The sequence below is a fragment of the Heterodontus francisci genome, chromosome 14 (genome assembly GCF_036365525.1).
Source record: "Heterodontus francisci isolate sHetFra1 chromosome 14, sHetFra1.hap1, whole genome shotgun sequence".
Lineage (NCBI taxonomy): Eukaryota > Metazoa > Chordata > Chondrichthyes > Heterodontiformes > Heterodontidae > Heterodontus > Heterodontus francisci.
The window spans coordinates 19,889,625-19,911,582 of NC_090384.1; the positions used below are offsets into that span (position 1 = coordinate 19,889,625).

The 21,958-nt window shown below is 38.5% G+C and overlaps 1 protein-coding gene across 1 annotated transcript in view; it reads left to right on the plus strand.

The window, feature by feature from the left end:
• Nucleotides 1–21,958, plus strand: part of LOC137376887 (mucin-2-like) — a 57,925-nt gene that overhangs the window by 19,579 nt on the left and 16,388 nt on the right. The window contains exons 15-28 of the mRNA XM_068045844.1: nt 868–1,080; nt 2,421–2,633; nt 3,973–4,185; nt 5,526–5,738; nt 7,078–7,290; nt 8,631–8,843; nt 10,183–10,395; nt 11,737–11,949; nt 13,289–13,501; nt 14,842–15,054; nt 16,393–16,605; nt 17,946–18,158; nt 19,498–19,710; nt 21,027–21,239. Of these exons, the coding sequence (XP_067901945.1) occupies nt 868–1,080; nt 2,421–2,633; nt 3,973–4,185; nt 5,526–5,738; nt 7,078–7,290; nt 8,631–8,843; nt 10,183–10,395; nt 11,737–11,949; nt 13,289–13,501; nt 14,842–15,054; nt 16,393–16,605; nt 17,946–18,158; nt 19,498–19,710; nt 21,027–21,239 (2,982 nt within the window). The remainder of the gene's footprint in view (nt 1–867; nt 1,081–2,420; nt 2,634–3,972; nt 4,186–5,525; nt 5,739–7,077; nt 7,291–8,630; nt 8,844–10,182; nt 10,396–11,736; nt 11,950–13,288; nt 13,502–14,841; nt 15,055–16,392; nt 16,606–17,945; nt 18,159–19,497; nt 19,711–21,026; nt 21,240–21,958) is intronic.

Consider the following 21,958-nt stretch of genomic DNA (forward strand, 5'->3'; position numbering starts at 1 on the left):
ACAATTGGCTTTTTCAGCGTACGTTTATTGCCAATTAAAAATTGATTCTATGGATTAGACATCTTTCCTCTGCATAGCCCTTTCTTCTGCTTCATTATTTTGTTGCAACCACCAACATGTTCATATGTTTGCTCCAATGGGCTGAGCAATTATATTCATTGTACTAGGATGGCAGCAGTTTCTGTCTGCTGCTGAATTTCTCTGTTTTGCTCATTTTTGACTTATTTTCTAAATATGCACCAGTAACACATCTGTTCATCTCTTTTACCATTCCAATTTGCCAAGTCTGCCTGACGCCTAATGCATTGTCTTGACATATCAATGTTACAAAACATTTCCTAATCTCCATATTAGCATCTTCTGGTGTTCTCAATGGAAATCCACTGTTTAGTGGTGCAATTTGAAGGTAGCCTCTTACCATCACAGGAGAGATTAGAATCCTGACAGGTGAGGAAATCTGAAGGCACACAACTCAAGCACTACACGGCATTTTCCAGATATCATTACTGCCCATAGAATCGGGCAAATGCTTTCTACCTTGTTTGCTTATAGTTTTGTCTGCATTTCTAAAGGGAGCACAAATGATAAAAAGTTGAACAGTGTATTCAAAATAGCAGACTTAAAAATATGATAGAAGCTGATGAAATGTTATCTATTATTATCAGCACTTATTATTTCCATGTCCATTGATATAGCCTCGTCGTGTAAACTTCTTAAATTGTAACGAAATATTCAAATTCTTAGCTCGTAATTCTCAAAACATGAGACACTGTCATCTATAAATTTGTATGTAGATAAATAGAATACCTTTGTTCAGAATTGCGATGAGAGGTCTAAATAATAATATTCATGAACTTTGTCTTCCAGGTCAGGCTATAGTTAGTTCTGCAAGTAAATCAGGCCTCTGTAATTTCACCCTATGTACCAAGAGTTGTGAAATTTTGAAGTACACAGGAAAATGCCAAAGTACAACAGCACCCACCACTACACCCGAAACTACAACAACAGTAACAGTAACACCCACCACAACAGCAACAACAAGCTGCTCCTGCAACGTCAATGGACAAATATTGTCACCTGGTAAGTTTATCAGATCGTAACAATCTGAGGCAGTCTAAAGTGCCACAAATTAACTGGCAGTCATGTCTTATATGAATCACCATCATCGACAATAATTGACACAGATTATTGATGTGATACTCCAGTCCTTTGTACAGCATTGCTTGACACTAAATGGATGTTCTTGTAAAACCTACAGTATAAATTCGGAGAATAATTTTTCTTCAAACTTCTGATCCCTACATTCTGCCAACATGTCTGTCAACGGCATATTTTTGGGAGCATCGGAAGCAGGCCTGATGAAAATCATCATGATCCTGCTCTGCATATTTCTAAACTATTCCTCAAGTAACACATGCACATGCCAGTAGTGCAAACTGCTAAATGTTTCCACACTCAGGTGATGCACATCTGCTTTAGTCCTCTGACCCACACAACCCTAGGAAGTAAATTGAGAGACACCTAGACGACTCCGAGATATAATGGTGGAGCCACAATTGACTTTTTCAGCATACGTTTTTTGCCAATTAGAAATTGATTCTATGGATTAGACATCTTTCCTCTGCATAGCCCTTTCATCTGCTTCATTGGTTTGTTGCAACCACCAACATGTCCATATGTTTGCTCCAATGGGCTGAGAAATTATATTCATTGTACTAGGATGGCAGCAGTTTCTGTCTGCTGCTGAATTTCTCTGTTTTGCTCACTTTTGTCTTTTGTTCTAATGATACACCTGCAACACATCTGTTCATCTCTTTTACCGTTCCAATTTGGCAACTCTTCCAGTTGCTGACTGCATTGTCTAGACTTATCAAGGTTTCAAACCATGTCCTAATGAGCATACTAGCGTTGTTTTGGTGTTCTTAATGGAAATCCACTGTTCAGTGGTGCAATTTGCAGAGGGTCTCTTGCCATCACAGGAGAGATTAGAATCTTGACTGCTGAGGAAATCTGAAGGCACACAACTCAAGCAGAACACGACATTTTCCAGATATCATTGTTGCCCTAGAATCAGGCGAATGCTTTCTAACCTGTTTGGTTTTAGTTTTGTCTGCATTTGTAAAGGGAGCACAAATGATAAAAAGTTTAACAGCAGTATTAAAAATAGCAGACTTAAAAATATGATAGAAGCTGATGAAATGTTATCTGTTATTCTCAGCACTTATTATTTCCATGTCCATTGATATAGCCTCATCGTGTAAACTTCTTAAATTGTCACGTTATATTCAAATTCTTAGCTCGTAATTCTCAAAACATGAGACACTGTCATCTATAAATTTGTATGTAGATAAATAGAATACCTTTGTTCAGAATTGCGATGAGAGGTCTAAATACTAATATTCATGAACTTTGTCTTCCAGGTCAGGCTATAGTTAGTTCTGCAAGTAAATCAGGCCTCTGTAATTTCACTCTCTGTACCAAGAGTTGTGAAATTTTGAAGTACACAGGAAAATGCCAAACTACCACAGCACCCACCACTACACCCGAAACTACAACAACAGTAACAGTAACACCCACCACAACAGCAACAACAAGCTGCTCCTGCAACGTCAATGGACAAATATTGTCACCTGGTAAGTTTATCAGATCGTAACAATCTGAGGCAGTCTAAAGTGCCACAAATTAACTGGCAGTCATGTCTTATATGAATCACCATCATCGACAATAATTGACACAGATTATTGATGTGATACTCCAGTCCTTTGTGCAGCATTGCTTGACACTATAAGGATGTTCTTGTAAAACCTACAGTATAAATTCGGAGAATAATTTTTCTTCAAACTTCTGATCCCTACATTTTGCCAACATGTCTGTCAACTGCATATGTTTGGGAGCATCAGAAGCAGGCCTGATATAAATCATCATGATCCTGCTCTGCATATTTCTAAACTATTCCTCAAGTAACACATGCACATGCCAGTAGTGCAAACTGCTAAATGTTTCCACACTCAGGTGATGCACATCTGCATTTGCCCTCTGACCCACCCAACTCTAGGAAGTCAATGGAGTGACACCAAGCCGACTCCGAGATATAATGGGGGAACCACAATTGGCTTTTTCAGCGTACGTTTATTGCCAATTAAAAATTGATTCTATGGATTAGACATCTTTCCTCTGCATAGCCCTTTCTTCTGCTTCATTATTTTGTTGCAACCACCAACATGTTCATATGTTTGCTCCAATGGGCTGAGCAATTATATTCATTGTACTAGGATGGCAGCAGTTTCTGTCTGCTGCTGAATTTCTCTGTTTTGCTCATTTTTGACTTATTTTCTAAATATGCACCAGTAACACATCTGTTCATCTCTTTTACCATTCCAATTTGCCTAGTCTGCCTGACGCCTAATGCATTGTCTTGACATATCAATGTTACAAAACATTTCCTAATATCCATATTAGCATCTTCTGGTGTTCTCAATGGAAATCCACTGTTTAGTGGTGCAATTTGAAGGTAGCCTCTTACCATCACAGGAGAGATTAGAATCCTGACAGGTGAGGAAATCTGAAGGCACACAACTCAAGCACTACACGGCATTTTCCAGATATCATTACTGCCCATAGAATCGGGCAAATGCTTTCTACCTTGTTTGCTTATAGTTTTGTCTGCATTTCTAAAGGGAGCACAAATGATAAAAAGTTGAACAGTGTATTCAAAATAGCAGACTTAAAAACATGATAGAAGCTGATGAAATGTTATCTATTATTATCAGCACTTATTATTTCCATGTCCATTGATATAGCCTCGTCGTGTAAACTTCTTAAATTGTAACGAAATATTCAAATTCTTAGCTCGTAATTCTCAAAACATGAGACACTGTCATCTATAAATTTGTATGTAGATAAATAGAATACCTTTGTTCAGAATTGCAATGAGAGGTCTAAATAATAATATTCATGAACTTTGTCTTCCAGGTCAGGCTATAGTTAGTTCTGCAAGTAAATCAGGCCTCTGTAATTTCACTCTATGTACCAAGAGTTGTGAAATTTTGAAGTACACAGGAAAATGCCAAACTACAACAGCACCCACCACTACACACGAAACTACAACAACAGTAACAGTAACACCCACCACAACAGCAACAACAAGCTGCTCCTGCAACGTCAATGGACAAATATTGTCACCTGGTAAGTTTATCAGATCGTAACAATCTGAGGCAGTCTAAAGTGCCACAAATTAACTGGCAGTCATGTCTTATATGAATCACCATCATCGACAATAACTGACACAGATTATTGATGTGATACTCCAGTCCTTTGTACAGCATTGCTTGATACTAAATGGATGTTCTTGTAAAACCTACAGTCTAAATTCGGAGAATAATTTTTCTTCAAACTTCTGATCCCTACATTTTGCCAACATGTCTGTCAACGGCATATTTTTGGGAGCATCGGAAGCAGGCCTGATGAAAATCATCATGATCCTGCTCTGCATATTTCTAAACTATTCCTCAAGTAACACATGCACATGCCAGTAGTGCAAACTGCTAAATGTTTCCACACTCAGGTGATGCACATCTGCTTTAGTCCTCTGACCCACACAACCCTAGGAAGTAAATTGAGAGACACCTAGACGACTCCGAGATATAATGGTGGAGCCACAATTGACTTTTTCAGCATACGTTTTTTGCCAATTAGAAATTGATTCTATGGATTAGACATCTTTCCTCTGCATAGCCCTTTCATCTGCTTCATTGGTTTGTTGCAACCACCAACATGTCCATATGTTTGCTCCAATGGGCTGAGCAATTATATTCATTGTACTAGGATGGCAGCAGTTTCTGTCTGCTGCTGAATTTCTCTGTTTTGCTCACTTTTGTCTTTTGTTCTAATGATACGCCTGCAACACATCTGTTCATCTCTTTTACCGTTCCAATTTGGCAACTCTTCCAGTTGCTGACTGCATTGTCTAGACTTATCAAGGTTTCAAACCATGTCCTAATGAGCATACTAGCGTTGTTTTGGTGTTCTTAATGGAAATCCACTGTTCAGTGGTGCAATTTGCAGAGGGTCTCTTGCCATCACAGGAGAGATTAGAATCTTGACTGCTGAGGAAATCTGAAGGCACACAACTCAAGCAGAACACGACATTTTCCAGATATCATTGTTGCCCTAGAATCAGGCGAATGCTTTCGAACCTGTTTGGTTTTAGTTTTGTCTGCATTTGTAAAGGGAGCACAAATGATAAAAAGTTTAACAGCAGTATTAAAAATAGCAGACTTAAAAATATGATAGAAGCTGATGAAATGTTATCTGTTAGTCTCAGCACTTATTATTTCCATGTCCATTGATATAGCCTCGTAGTGTAAACTTCTTAAATTGTCACGTTATATTCAAATTCTTAGCTCGTAATTCTCAAAACATGAGACACTGTCATCTATAAATTTGTATGTAGATAAATAGAATACCTTTGTTCAGAATTACGATGAGAGCTCTAAATACTAATATTCATGAACTTTGTCTTCCAGGTCAGGCTATAGTTAGTTCTGCAAGTAAATCAGGCCTCTGTAATTTCACTCTCTGTACCAAGAGTTGTGAAATTTTGAAGTACACAGGAAAATGCCAAACTACCACAGCACCCACCACTACACCCGAAACTACAACAACAGTAACAGTAACACCCACCACAACAGCAACAACAAGCTGCTCCTGCAACGTCAATGGACAAATATTGTCACCTGGTAAGTTTATCAGATCGTAACAATCTGAGGCAGTCTAAAGTGCCACAAATTAACTGGCAGTCATGTCTTATATGAATCACCATCATCGACAATAATTGACACAGATTATTGATGTGATACTCCAGTCCTTTGTGCAGCATTGCTTGACACTATAAGGATGTTCTTGTAAAACCTACAGTATAAATTCGGAGAATAATTTTTCTTCAAACTTCTGATCCCTACATTTTGCCAACATGTCTGTCAACTGCATATGTTTGGGAGCATCAGAAGCAGGCCTGATATAAATCATCATGATCCTGCTCTGCATATTTCTAAACTATTCCTCAAGTAACACATGCACATGCCAGTAGTGCAAACTGCTAAATGTTTCCACACTCAGGTGATGCACATCTGCATTTGCCCTCTGACCCACCCAACTCTAGGAAGTCAATGGAGTGACACCAAGCCGACTCCGAGATATAATGGGGGAACCACAATTGGCTTTTTCAGCGTACGTTTATTGCCAATTAAAAATTGATTCTATGGATTAGACATCTTTCCTCTGCATAGCCCTTTCTTCTGCTTCATTATTTTGTTGCAACCACCAACATGTTCATATGTTTGCTCCAATGGGCTGAGCAATTATATTCATTGTACTCAGATGGCAGCAGTTTCTGTCTGCTGCTGAATTTCTCTGTTTTGCTCATTTTTGACTTATTTTCTAAATATGCACCAGTAACACATCTGTTCATCTCTTTTACCATTCCAATTTGCCTAGTCTGCCTGACGCCTAATGCATTGTCTTGACATATCAATGTTACAAAACATTTCCTAATATCCATATTAGCATCTTCTGGTGTTCTCAATGGAAATCCACTGTTTAGTGGTGCAATTTGAAGGTAGCCTCTTACCATCACAGGAGAGATTAGAATCCTGACAGGTGAGGAAATCTGAAGGCACACAACTCAAGCACTACACGGCATTTTCCAGATATCATTACTGCCCATAGAATCGGGCAAATGCTTTCTACCTTGTTTGCTTATAGTTTTGTCTGCATTTCTAAAGGGAGCACAAATGATAAAAAGTTGAACAGTGTATTCAAAATAGCAGACTTAAAAATATGATAGAAGCTGATGAAATGTTATCTATTATTATCAGCACTTATTATTTCCATGTCCATTGATATAGCCTCGTCGTGTAAACTTCTTAAATTGTAACGAAATATTCAAATTCTTAGCTCGTAATTCTCAAAACATGAGACACTGTCATCTATAAATTTGTATGTAGATAAATAGAATACCTTTGTTCAGAATTGCGATGAGAGGTCTAAATAATAATATTCATGAACTTTGTCTTCCAGGTCAGGCTATAGTTAGTTCTGCAAGTAAATCAGGCCTCTGTAATTTCACTCTATGTACCAAGAGTTGTGAAATTTTGAAGTACACAGGAAAATGCCAAACTACAACAGCACCCACCACTACACCCGAAACTACAACAACAGTAACAGTAACACCCACCACAACAGCAACAACAAGCTGCTCCTGCAACGTCAATGGACAAATATTGTCACCTGGTAAGTTTATCAGATCGTAACAATCTGAGGCAGTCTAAAGTGCCGCAAATTAACTGGCAGTCATGTCTTATATGAATCACCATCATCGACAATAATTGACACAGATTATTGATGTGATACTCCAGTCCTTTGTACAGCATTGCTTGACACTAAATGGATGTTCTTGTAAGACCTACAGTCTAAATTCGGAGAATAATTTTTCTTCAAACTTCTGATCCCTACATTTTGCCAACATGTCTGTCAACGGCATATTTTTGGGAGCATCGGAAGCAGGCCTGATGAAAATCATCATGATCCTACTCTGCATATTTCTAAACTATTCCTCAAGTAACACATGCACATGCCAGTAGTGCAAACTGCTAAATGTTTCCACACTCAGGTGATGCACATCTGCATTAGTCCTCTGACCCACGCAACCCTAGGAAGTAAATTGAGAGACACCTAGACGACTCCGAGATATAATGGTGGAGCCACAATTGACTTTTTCAGCATACGTTTTTTGCCAATTAGAAATTGATTCTATGGATTAGACATCTTTCCTCTGCATAGCCCTTTCATCTGCTTCATTGGTTTGTTGCAACCACCAACATGTCCATATGTTTGCTCCAATGGGCTGAGAAATTATATTCATTGTACTAGGATGGCAGCAGTTTCTGTCTGCTGCTGAATTTCTCTGTTTTGCTCACTTTTGTCTTTTGTTCTAATGATACGCCTGCAACACATCTGTTCATCTCTTTTACCGTTCCAATTTGGCAACTCTTCCAGTTGCTGACTGCATTGTCTAGACTTATCAAGGTTTCAAACCATGTCCGAATGAGCATACTAGCGTTGTTTTGGTGTTCTTAATGGAAATCCACTGTTCAGTGGTGCAATTTGCAGAGGGTCTCTTGCCATCACAGGAGAGATTAGAATCTTGACTGCTGAGGAAATCTGAAGGCACACAACTCAAGCAGAATACGACATTTTCCAGATATCATTGTTGCCCTAGAATCAGGCGAATGCTTTCTAACCTGTTTGGTTTTAGTTTTGTCTGCATTTGTAAAGGGAGCACAAATGATAAAAAGTTTAACAGCAGTATTAAAAATAGCAGACTTAAAAATATGATAGAAGCTGATGAAATGTTATCTGTTATTCTCAGCACTTATTATTTCCATGTCCATTGATATAGCCTCATCGTGTAAACTTCTTACATTGTAACGATATATTCAAATTCTTAGCTCGTAATTCTCAAAACATGAGACACTGTCATCTATAAATTTGTATGTAGATAAATAGAATACCTTTGTTCAGAATTACGATGAGAGCTCTAAATACTAATATTCATGAACTTTGTCTTCCAGGTCAGGCTATAGTTAGTTCTGCAAGTAAATCAGGCCTCTGTAATTTCACTCTCTGTACCAAGAGTTGTGAAATTTTGAAGTACACAGGAAAATGCCAAACTACCACAGCACCCACCACTACACCCGAAACTACAACAACAGTAACAGTAACACCCACCACAACAGCAACAACAAGCTGCTCCTGCAACGTCAATGGACAAATATTGTCACCTGGTAAGTTTATCAGATCGCAACAATCTGAGGCAGTCTAAAGTGCCACAAATTAACTGGCAGTCATGTCTTATATGAATCACCATCATCGACAATAATTGACACAGATTATTGATGTGATACTCCAGTCCTTTGTACAGCATTGCTTGACACGAAAAGGATGTTCTTGTAAAACCTACAGTATAAATTCGGAGAATAATTTTTCTTCAAACTTCTGATCCCTACATTTTGCCAACATGTCTGTCAACTGCATATGTTTGGGAGCATCGGAAGCAGGCCTGATATAAATTATCATGATCCTGCTCTGCATATTTCTAAACTATTCCTCAAGTAACACATGCACATGCCAGTAGTGCAAACTGCTAAATGTTTCCACACTCAGGTGATGCACATCTGCATTTGCCCTCTGACCCACCCAACTCTAGGAAGTCAATGGAGTGACACCAAGCCGACTCCGAGATATAATGGGGGAACCACAATTGGCTTTTTCAGCGTACGTTTATTGCCAATTAAAAATTGATTCTATGGATTAGACATCTTTCCTCTGCATAGCCCTTTCTTCTGCTTCATTATTTTGTTGCAACCACCAACATGTTCATATGTTTGCTCCAATGGGCTGAGCAATTATATTCATTGTACTAGGATGGCAGCAGTTTCTGTCTGCTGCTGAATTTCTCTGTTTTGCTCATTTTTGACTTATTTTCTAAATATGCACCAGTAACACATCTGTTCATCTCTTTTACCATTCCAATTTGCCTGGTCTGCCTGACGCCTAATGCATTGTCTTGACATATCAATGTTACAAAACATTTCCTAATATCCATATTAGCATCTTCTGGTGTTCTCAATGGAAATCCACTGTTTAGTGGTGCAATTTGAAGGTAGCCTCTTACCATCACAGGAGAGATTAGAATCCTGACAGGTGAGGAAATCTGAAGGCACACAACTCAAGCACTACACGGCATTTTCCAGATATCATTACTGCCCATAGAATCGGGCAAATGCTTTCTACCTTGTTTGCTTATAGTTTTGTCTGCATTTCTGAAGGGAGCACACATGATAAAAAGTTGAACAGTGTATTCAAAATAGCAGACTTAAAAACATGATAGAAGCTGATGAAATGTTATCTATTATTATCAGCACTTATTATTTCCATGTCCATTGATATAGCCTCGTCGTGTAAACTTCTTAAATTGTAACGAAATATTCAAATTCTTAGCTCGTAATTCTCAAAACATGAGACACTGTCATCTATAAATTTGTATGTAGATAAATAGAATACCTTTGTTCAGAATTGCGATGAGAGGTCTAAATAATAATATTCATGAACTTTGTCTTCCAGGTCAGGCTATAGTTAGTTCTGCAAGTAAATCAGGCCTCTGTAATTTCACTCTATGTACCAAGAGTTGTGAAATTTTGAAGTACACAGGAAAATGCCAAACTACAACAGCACCCACCACTACACCCGAAACAACAACAACAGTAACAGTAACACCCACCACAACAGCAACAACAAGCTGCTCCTGCAACGTCAATGGACAAATATTGTCACCTGGTAAGTTTTATCAGATCGTAACAATCTGAGGCAGTCTAAAGTGCCACAAATTAACTGGCAGTCATGTCTTATATGAATCACCATCATCGACAATAATTGACACAGATTATTGATGTGATACTCCAGTCCTTTGGACAGCATTGCTTGACACGAAAAGGATGTTCTTGTAAAACCTACAGTATAAATTCGGAGAATAATTTTTCTTCAAACTTCTGATCCCTACATTTTGCCAACATGTCTGTCAACTGCATATGTTTGGGAGCATCGGAAGCAGGCCTGATATAAATCATCATGATCCTGCTCTGCATATTTCTAAACTATTCATCAAGTAACACATGCACATGCCAGTAGTGCAAACTGCTAAATGTTTCCACACTCAGGTGATGCACATCTGCTTTAGTCCTCTGACCCACGCAACCCTAGGAAGTAAATTGAGAGACACCTAGACGACTCCGAGATATAATGGTGGAGCCACAATTGACTTTTTCAGCATACGTTTTTTGCCAATTAGAAATTGATTCTATGGATTAGACATCTTTCCTCTGCATAGCCCTTTCATCTGCTTCATTGGTTTGTTGCAACCACCAACATGTCCATATGTTTGCTCCAATGGGCTGAGAAATTATATTCATTGTACTAGGATGGCAGCAGTTTCTGTCTGCTGCTGAATTTCTCTGTTTTGCTCACTTTTGTCTTTTGTTCTAATGATACGCCTGCAACACATCTGTTCATCTCTTTTACCGTTCCAATTTGGCAACTCTTCCAGTTGCTGACTGCATTGTCTAGACTTATCAAGGTTTCAAACCATGTCCTAATGAGCATACTAGCGTTGTTTTGGTGTTCTTAATGGAAATCCACTGTTCAGTGGTGCAATTTGGAGAGGGTCTCTTGCCATCACAGGAGAGATTAGAATCTTGACTGCTGAGGAAATCTGAAGGCACACAACTCAAGCAGAACACGACATTTTCCAGATATCATTGTTGCCCTAGAATCAGGCGAATGCTTTCTAACCTGTTTGGTTTTAGTTTTGTCTGCATTTGTAAAGGGAGCACAAATGATAAAAAGTTTAACAGCAGTATTAAAAATAGCAGACTTAAAAATATGATAGAAGCTGATGAAATGTTATCTGTTATTCTCAGCACTTATTATTTCCATGTCCATTGATATAGCCTCATCGTGTAAACTTCTTAAATTGTCACGTTATATTAAAATTCTTAGCTCGTAATTCTCAAAACATGAGACACTGTCATCTATAAATTTGTATGTAGATAAATAGAATACCTTTGTTCAGAATTGCGATGAGAGGTCTAAATACTAATATTCATGAACTTTGTCTTCCAGGTCAGGCTATCGTTAGTTCTGCAAGTAAATCAGGCCTCTGTAATTTCACTCTATGTACCAAGAGTTGTGAAATTTTGAAGTACACAGGAAAATGCCAAACGACCACAGCACCCACCACTACATCCGAAACTACAACAACAGTAACAGTAACACCCACCACAACAGCAACAACAAGCTGCTCCTGCAACGTCAATGGACAAATATTGTCACCTGGTAAGTTTATCAGATCGTAACAATCTGAGGCAGTCTAAAGTGCCACAAATTAACTGGCAGTCATGTCTTATATGAATCACCATCATCGACAATAATTGACACAGATTATTGATGTGATACTCCAGTCCTTTGTACAGCACTGCTTGACACTCTAAGGATGTTCTTGTAAAACCTACAGTATAAATTCGGAGAATAATTTTTCTTCAAACTTCTGATCCCTACATTTTGCCAACATGTCTGTCAACTGCATATTTTTGGGAGCATCAGAAGCAGGCCTGATATAAATCATCATGATCCTGCTCTGCATATTTCTAAACTATTCCTCAAGTAACACATGCACATGCCAGTAGTGCAAACTGCTAAATGTTTCCACACTCAGGTGATGCACATCTGCATTTGCCCTCTGACCCACCCAACTCGAGGAAGTCAATGGATTGACACCAAGCCGACTCCGAGATATAATGGGGGAACCACAATTGGCTTTTTCAGCGTACGTTTATTGCCAATTAAAAATTGATTCTATGGATTAGACATCTTTCCTCTGCATAGCCCTTTCTTCTGCTTCATTATTTTGTTGCAACCACCAACATGTTCATATGTTTGCTCCAATGGGCTGAGCAATTATATTCATTGTACTAGGATGGCAGCAGTTTCTGTCTGCTGCTGAATTTCTCTGTTTTGCTCATTTTTGACTTATTTTCTAAATATGCACCAGTAACACATCTGTTCATCTCTTTTACCATTCCAATTTGCCTAGTCTGCCTGACGCCTAATGCATTGTCTTGACATATCAATGTTACAAAACATTTCCTAATATCCATATTAGCATCTTCTGGTGTTCTCAATGGAAATCCACTGTTTAGTGGTGCAATTTGAAGGTAGCCTCTTACCATCACAGGAGAGATTAGAATCCTGACAGGTGAGGAAATCTGAAGGCACACAACTCAAGCACTACACGGCATTTTCCAGATATCATTACTGCCCATAGAATCGGGCAAATGCTTTCTACCTTGTTTGCTTATAGTTTTGTCTGCATTTCTAAAGGGAGCACAAATGATAAAAAGTTGAACAGTGTATTCAAAATAGCAGATTTAAAAATATGATAGAAGCTGATGAAATGTTATCTATTATTATCAGCACTTATTATTTCCATGTCCATTGATATAGCCTCGTCGTGTAAACTTCTTAAATTGTAACGAAATATTCAAATTCTTAGCTCGTAATTCTCAAAACATGAGACACTGTCATCTATAAATTTGTATGTAGATAAATAGAATACCTTTGTTCAGAATTGCGATGAGAGGTCTAAATAATAATATTCATGAACTTTGTCTTCCAGGTCAGGCTATAGTTAGTTCTGCAAGTAAATCAGGCCTCTGTAATTTCACCCTATGTACCAAGAGTTGTGAAATTTTGAAGTACACAGGAAAATGCCAAACTACAACAGCACCCACCACTACACCCGAAACTACAACAACAGTAACAGTTACACCCACCACAACAGCAACAACAAGCTGCTCCTGCAACGTCAATGGACAAATATTGTCACCTGGTAAGTTTATCAGATCGTAACAATCTGAGGCAGTCTAAAGTGCCACAAATTAACTGGCAGTCATGTCTTATATGAATCACCATCATCGACAATAATTGACACAGATTATTGATGTGATACTCCAGTCCTTTGTGCAGCATTGCTTGACACTAAATGGATGTTCTTGTAAAACCTACAGTATAAATTCAGAGAATAATTTTTCTTAAAACTTCTGATCCCTACATTTTGCCAACATGTCTGTCAACGGCATATTTTTGGGAGCATCAGAAGCAGGCCTGATGAAAATCATCATGATCCTGCTCTGCATATTTCTAAACTATTCCTCAAGTAACACATGCACATGCCAGTAGTGCAAACTGCTAAATGTTTCCACACTCAGGTGATGCACATCTGCTTTAGTCCTCTGACCCACGCAACCCTAGGAAGTAAATTGAGAGACACCTAGACCACTCCGAGATATAATGGTGGAGCCACAATTGACTTTTTCAGCATACGTTTATTGCCAATTAGAAATTGATTCTATGGATTAGACATCTTTCCTCTGCATAGCCCTTTCATCTGCTTCATTGGTTTGTTGCAACCACCAACATGTCCATATGTTTGCTCCAATGGGCTGAGAAATTATATTCATTGTACTAGGATGGCAGCAGTTTCTGTCTGCTGCTGAATTTCTCTGTTTTGCTCACTTTTGTCTTTTGCTCTAATGATACGCCTGCAACACATCTGTTCATCTCTTTTACCGTTCCAATTTGGCAACTCTTCCAGTTGCTGACTGCATTGTCTAGACTTATCAAGGTTTCAAACCATGTCCTAATGAGCATACTAGCGTTGTTTTGGTGTTCTTAATGGAAATCCACTGTTCAGTGGTGCAATTTGCAGAGGGTCTCTTGCCATCACAGGAGAGATTAGAATCTTGACTGCTGAAGAAATCTGAAGGCACACAACTCAAGCAGAACACGACATTTTCCAGATATCATTGTTGCCCTAGAATCAGGCGAATGCTTTCTAACCTGTTTGGTTTTAGTTTTGTCTGCATTTGTAAAGGGAGCACAAATGATAAAAAGTTTAACAGCAGTATTAAAAATAGCAGACTTAAAAATATGATAGAAGCTGATGAAATGTTATCTGTTATTCTCAGCACTTATTATTTCCATGTCCATTGATATAGCCTCATCGTGTAAACTTCTTACATTGTAACGATATATTCAAATTCTTAGCTCGTAATTCTCAAAACATGAGACACTGTCATCTATAAATTTGTATGTAGATAAATAGAATACCTTTGTTCAGAATTACGATGAGAGCTCTAAATACTAATATTCATGAACTTTGTCTTCCAGGTCAGGCTATAGTTAGTTCTGCAAGTAAATCAGGCCTCTGTAATTTCACTCTCTGTACCAAGAGTTGTGAAATTTTGAAGTACACAGGAAAATGCCAAACTACCACAGCACCCACCACTACACCCGAAACTACAACAACAGTAACAGTAACACCCACCACAACAGCAACAACAAGCTGCTCCTGCAACGTCAATGGACAAATATTGTCACCTGGTAAGTTCATCAGATCGTAACAATCTGAGGCAGTCTAAAGTGCCACAAATTAACTGGCAGTCATGTCTTATATGAATCACCATCATCGACAATAATTGACACAGATTATTGATGTGATACTCCAGTCCTTTGTACAACATTGCTTGACACTATAAGGATGTTCTTGTAAAACCTACAGTATAAATTCGGAGAATAAGTTTTCTTCAAACTTCTGATCCCTACATTTTTCCAACATGTCTGTCTACTGCAGATTTTTGGGAGCATCGGAAGCAGGCCTGATAAAAATCATCATGATCCTGCTCTGCATATTTCTAAACTATTCCTCAAGTAACACATGCACATGCCAGTAGTGCAGACTGCTAAATGTTTCCACACTCAGGTGATGCACATCTGCATTTGCCCTCTGACCCACCCAACTCTAGGAAGTCAATGGAGTGACACCAAGCTGACTCCGAGATATAATGGGGGAACCAAAATTGGCTTTTTCAGCGTACGTTTATTGCCAATTAAAAATTGATTCTATGGATTAGACATCTTTCCTCTGCATAGCCCTTTCTTCTGCTTCATTATTTTGTTGCAACCACCAACATGTTCAAATGTTTGCTCCAATGGGCTGAGCAATTATATTCATTGTACCAGGATGGCAGCAGTTTCTGTCTGCTGCTGAATTTCTCTGTTTTGCTCATTTTTGACTTATTTTCTAAATATGCACCAGTAACACATCTGTTCATCTCTTTTACCATTCCAATTTGCCCAGTCTGCCTGGCCCCTAATGCATTTTCTTGACATATCAATGTTACAAAACATTTCCTAATATCCATATTAGCATCTTCTGGTGTTCTCAATGGAAATCCACTGTTTAGTGGTGCAATTTGAAGGTAGCCTCTTACCATCACAGGAGAGATTAGAATCCTGACAGGTGAGGAAATCTGAAGGCACACAACTCAAGCAGAACACGGCATTTTCCAGATATCATTACTGCCCATAGAATCGGGCAAATGCTTTCTACCTTGTTTGCTTATAGTTTTGTCTGCATTTCTAAAGGGAGCACAATGATAAAAAGTTGAACAGTGTATTCAAAGTAGCAGACTTAAAAATCTGATAGGAGCTGATGAAATGTTATCTGTTATTATCAGCACTTATTATTTCCATGTCCATTGATATAGCCTCGTCGTGTAAACTTCTTACATTGTAACGAAATATTCAAATTCTTAGCTCGTAATTCTCAAAACATGAGACACTGTCATCTATAAATTTGTATGTAGATAAATAGAATACCTTTGTTCAGAATTGCGATGAGAGGTCGAAATAATAATATTCATGAACTTTGTCTTCCAGGTCAGGCTATAGTTAGTTCTGCAAGTAAATCAGGCCTCTGTAATTTCACTCTATGTACCAAGAGTTGTGAAATTTTGAAGTACACAGGAAAATGCCAAACTACAACAGCACCCACCACTACACCCGAAACTACAACAACAGTAACAGTAACACCCACCACAACAGCAACAACAAGCTGCAAATGCAACGTCAATGGACAAATATTGTCACCTGGTAAGTTTATCAGATCGTAACAATCTGAGGCAGTCTAAAGTGCCACAAATTAACTGGCAGTCATGTCTTATATGAATCACCATGATCGACAATAATTGACACAGATTATTGATGTGATACTCCAGTCCTTTGTACAGCATTGCTTGACACTAAATGGATGTTCTTGTAAAACCTACAGTATAAATTCAGAGAATAATTTTTCTTCAAACTTCTGATCCCTACATTTTGCCAACATGTCTGTCAACTGCATATTTTTGGGAGCATCGGAAGCAGGCCTGATATAAATCATCATGATCCTGCTCTGCATATTTCGAAACTATTCCTCAAGTAACACATGCACATGCCAGTAGTGCAAACTGCTAAATGTTTCCACATTCAGGTGATGCACATCTGCATTAGTCCTCTGACCCACGCAACCCTAGGAAGTAAATTGAGAGACACCTAGACCACTCCGAGATATAATGGTGGAGCCACAATTGACTTTTTCAGCATACGTTTTTTGCCAATTAAAAATTGATTCTATGGATTAGACATCTTTCCTCTGCATAGCCCTTTCATCTGCTTCATTGGCTTGTTGCAACCACCAACATGTCCATATGTTTGCTCCAATGGGCTGAGAAATTATATTCATTGTACTAGGATGGCAGCAGTTTCTGTCTGCTGCTGAATTTCTCTGTTTTGCTCACTTTTGTCTTTTGTTCTAATGATACGCCTGCAAAACATCTGTTCATCTCTTTTACCGTTCCAATTTGCCCACTCTTCCAGTTGCTGACTGCATTGTCTAGACTTATCAAGGTTTCAAACCATGTCCTAATGAGCATACTTGCGTTGTTTTGGTGTTCTTAATGGAAATCCACTGTTCAGTGCTGCAATTTGCAGAGGGTCTCTTGCCATCACAGGAGAGTTTAGATTCTTGACTGCTGAGGAAATCTGCAGGCACACAACTCAAGCAGAACAGGACATTTTCCAGATATCATTGTTGCCCTAGAATCAGGCGAATGCTTTCTAACCTGTTTGGTTTTAGTTTTGTCTGCATTTGTAAAGGGAGCACAAATGATAAAAAGTTTAACAGCAGTATTAAAAATAGCAAACTTAAAAATATGATAGAAGCTGATGAAATGTTATCTGTTATTCTCAGCACTTATTATTTCCATGTCCATTGATATAGCCTCGTCGTGTAAACTTCTTAAATTGTAACGATATATTCAAATTCTTAGCTCGTAATTCTCAAAACATGAGACACTGTCATCTATAAATTTGTATGTAGATAAATAGAATACCTTTGTTCAGAATTGCGATGAGAGGTCTAAATACTAATATTCATGAACTTTGTCTTCCAGGTCAGGCTATAGTTAGTTCTGCAAGTAAATCAGGCCTCTGTAATTTCACTCTATGTACCAAGAGTTGTGAAATTTTGAAGTACACAGGAAAGTGCCAAACTACCACAGCACCCACCACTACACCCGAAACTACAACAACAGTAACAGTAACACCCACCACAACAGCAACAACAAGCTGTTCCTGCAACGTCAATGGACAAATATTGTCACCTGGTAAGTTTATCAGATCGTAACAATCTGAGGCAGTCTAAAGAGCCACAAATTAACTGGCAGTCGTGTCTTATATGAATCACCATCATCGACAATAATTGACACAGATTATTGATGTGATACTCCAGTCCTTTGTACAGCATTGCTTGACACTAAATGGATGCTCTTGTGAAACCTACAGTATAAATTCGGAGATTAATTTTTCTTCAAACTTCTGATCCCTACATTTTGCCAATATGTCTGTCTACTGCATATTTTTGGGAGCATCGGAAGCAGGCCTGATAAAAATCATCATGATCCTGCTCTGCATATTTCTAAACTATTCCTCAAGTAACACATGCACATGCCAGTAGTGCAAACTGCTAAATGTTTCCACACTCAGGTGATGCACATCTGCTTTAGTCCTCTGACCCACGCAACCCTAGGAAGTAAATTGAGAGACACCAAGCCGACTCCGAGATATAATGGGGGAACCACAATTGACTTTTTCAGCATATGTTTATTGCCAATTACAAATTGATTCTATGGATTAGACATCTTTCCTCTGCATAGCCCTTTCTTGTGCTTCATTATTTTGTTGCAACCACCAACATGTTCATATGTTTGCTCCAATGGGCTGAGCAATTATATTCATTCTACTAGGATGGCAGCAGTTTCTGTCTGCTGCTGAATTTCTCTGTGTTGCTCACTTTTGTCTTTTGTTCTAATGAGACGCCTGCAAAACATCTGTTCATCTCTTTTACCGTTCCAATTTTCCCACTCTTCCAGTTGCTGACTGCATTGTCTAGACTTATCAAGGTTTCAAACCATGTCCTAATGAGCATACTAGCGTTGTTTTGGTGTTCTTAATGGAAATCCACTGTTCAGTGGTGCAATTTGCAGAGGGTCTCTTGCCATCACAGGAGAGATTAGAATCTTGACTGCTGAGGAAATCTGAAGGCACACAACTCAAGCAGAACACGACATTTTCCAGATATCATTGTTGCCCGAGAATCAGGCGAATGCTTTCCAACCTGTTTGCTTTTAGTTTTGTCTGCATTTCTAAAGGGAGCACAAATGATAAAAAGTTGAACAGTGTATTCAAAATAGCAGACTTAAAAATATGATAGAAGCTGATGAAATGTTATCTGTTATTATCAGCACTTATTATTTCCATGTCCATTGATATAGCCTCGTCGTGTAAACTTCTTACATTGTAACGATATATTCAAATTCTTAGCTCGTAATTCTCAAAATTTGAGACACTGTCATCTATAAATTTGTATGTAGATAAATAGAATACCTTTGTTCAGAATTGCGATGAATAGTCTAAATAATAATATTCATGAACTTTGTCTTCCAGGTCAGGCTATAGTTAGTTCTGCAAGTAAATCAGGCCTCTGTAATTTCACTCTCTGTACCAAGAGTTGTGAAATTTTGAAGTACACAGGAAAATGCCAAACTACCACAGCACCCACCACTACACCCGAAACTACAACAACAGTAACAGTAACACCCACCACAACAGCAACAACAAGCTGTTCCTGCAACGTCAATGGACAAATATTGTCACCTGGTAAGTTTATCAGATCGTAACAATCTGAGGCAGTCTAAAGTGCCACAAATTAACTGGCAGTCATGTCTTATATGAATCACCATCATCGACAATAATTGACACAGATTATTGATGTGATACTCCAGTCCTTTGTTCAACATTGCTTGACACTATAAGGATGTTCTTGTAAAACCTACAGTATAAATTCGGAGAATAAGTTTTCTTCAAACTTCTGATCCCTACATTTTGCCAACATGTCTGTCTACTGCAGATTTTTGGGAGCATCGGAAGCAGGCCTGATATAAATCATCATGATACTGCTCTGCATATTTCTAAACTATTCCTCAAGTAACACATGCACATGCCAGTAGTGCAAACTGCTAAATGTTTCCACACTCAGGTGATGCACATCTGCATTTGCCCTCTGACCCACCCAACTCTAGGAAGTCAATGGAGTGACACCAAGCCGACTCCGAGATATAATGGGGGAACCACAATTGGCTTTTTCAGCGTACGTTTATTGCCAATTAAAAATTGATTCTATGGATTAGACATCTTTCCTCTGCATAGCCCTTTCTTGTGCTTCATTATTTTGTTGCAACCACCAACATGTTCATATGTTTGCTCCAATGGGCTGAGCAATTATATTCATTGTCCTAGGATGGCAGCAGTTTCTGTCTGCTGCTGAATTTCTCTGTTTTGCTCATTTTTGACTTATTTTCGAATGATACACCAGTAACACATCTGTTCATCTCTTTTACCATTCCAATTTGCCCAGTCTGCCTGACGCCTAATGCATTGTCTTGACATATCAATGTTACAAAACATTTCCTAATATCCATATTAGCATCTTCTGGTGTTCTCAATGGAAATCCACTGTTTAGTGGTGCAATTTGAAGGTAGCCTCTTACCATCACAGGAGAGATTAGAATCCTGACAGGTGAGGAAATCTGAAGGCACACAACTCAAGCACTACACGGCATTTTCCAGATATCATTACTGCCCATAGAATCGGGCAAATGCTTTCTACCTTGTTTGCTTATAGTTTTGTCTGCATTTCTAAAGGGAGCACAAATGATAAAAAGTTGAACAGTGTATTCAAAATAGCAGACTTAAAAATCTGATAGGAGCTGATGAAATGTTATCTCTTATTATCAGCACTTATTATTTCCATGTCCATTGATATAGCCTCGTCTTGTAAACTTCTTAAATTGTAACGAAATATTCAAATTCTTAGCTCGTAATTCTCAAAACATGAGACACTGTCATCTATAAATTTGTATGTAGAATTGCGATGAGAGATCTAAATAATAATATTCATGAACTTTGTCTTCCAGGTCAGGCTATCGTAAGTTCTGCAAGTAAATCAGGCCTCTGTAATTTCACTCTATGTACCAAGAGTTGTGAAATTTTGAAGTACACAGGAAAATGCCAAACTACAACAGCACCCACCACTACACCCGAAACTACAACAACAGTAACAGTAACACCCACCACAACAGCAACAACAAGCTGCTCCTGCAACGTCAATGGACAAATATTGTCACCTGGTAAGTTTATCAGATCGTAACAATCTGAGGCAGTCTAAAGTGCCACAAATTAACTGGCAGTCATGTCTTATATGAATCACCATCATCGACAATAATTGACACAGATTATTGATGTGATACTCCAGTCCTTTGTACAGCATTGCTTGACACTAAATGGATGTTCTTGTAAAACCTACAGCATAAATTCGGAGAATAATTTTTCTTCAAACTTCTGATCCCTACATTTTGCCAACATGTCTGTCAACGGCATATGTTTGGGAGCATCGGAAGCAGGCCTGATAAAAATCATCATAATCCTGCTCTGCATATTTCTAAACTATTCCTCAAGTAACACATGCACATGCCAGTAGTTCAAACTGCTAAATGTTTCCACACTCAGGTGATGCACATCTGCTTTAGTCCTCTGACCCACGCAACTCTAGGAAGTAAATTGAGAGACACCTAGGCGACTCCGAGATATCATGGTGGAGCCACAATTGACTTTTTCAGCATACGTTTTTTGCCAATTAGAAATTGATTCTATGGATTAGACATCTTTCCTCTGCATAGCCCTTTCATCTGCTTCATTGGTTTGTTGCAACCACCAACATGTCCATCTGTTTGCTCCAATGGGCTGAGAAATTATATTCATTGTACTAGGATGGCAGCAGTTTCTGTCTGCTGCTGAATTTCTCTGTTTTGCTCACTTTTGTCTTTTGTTCTAATGATACGCCTGCAAC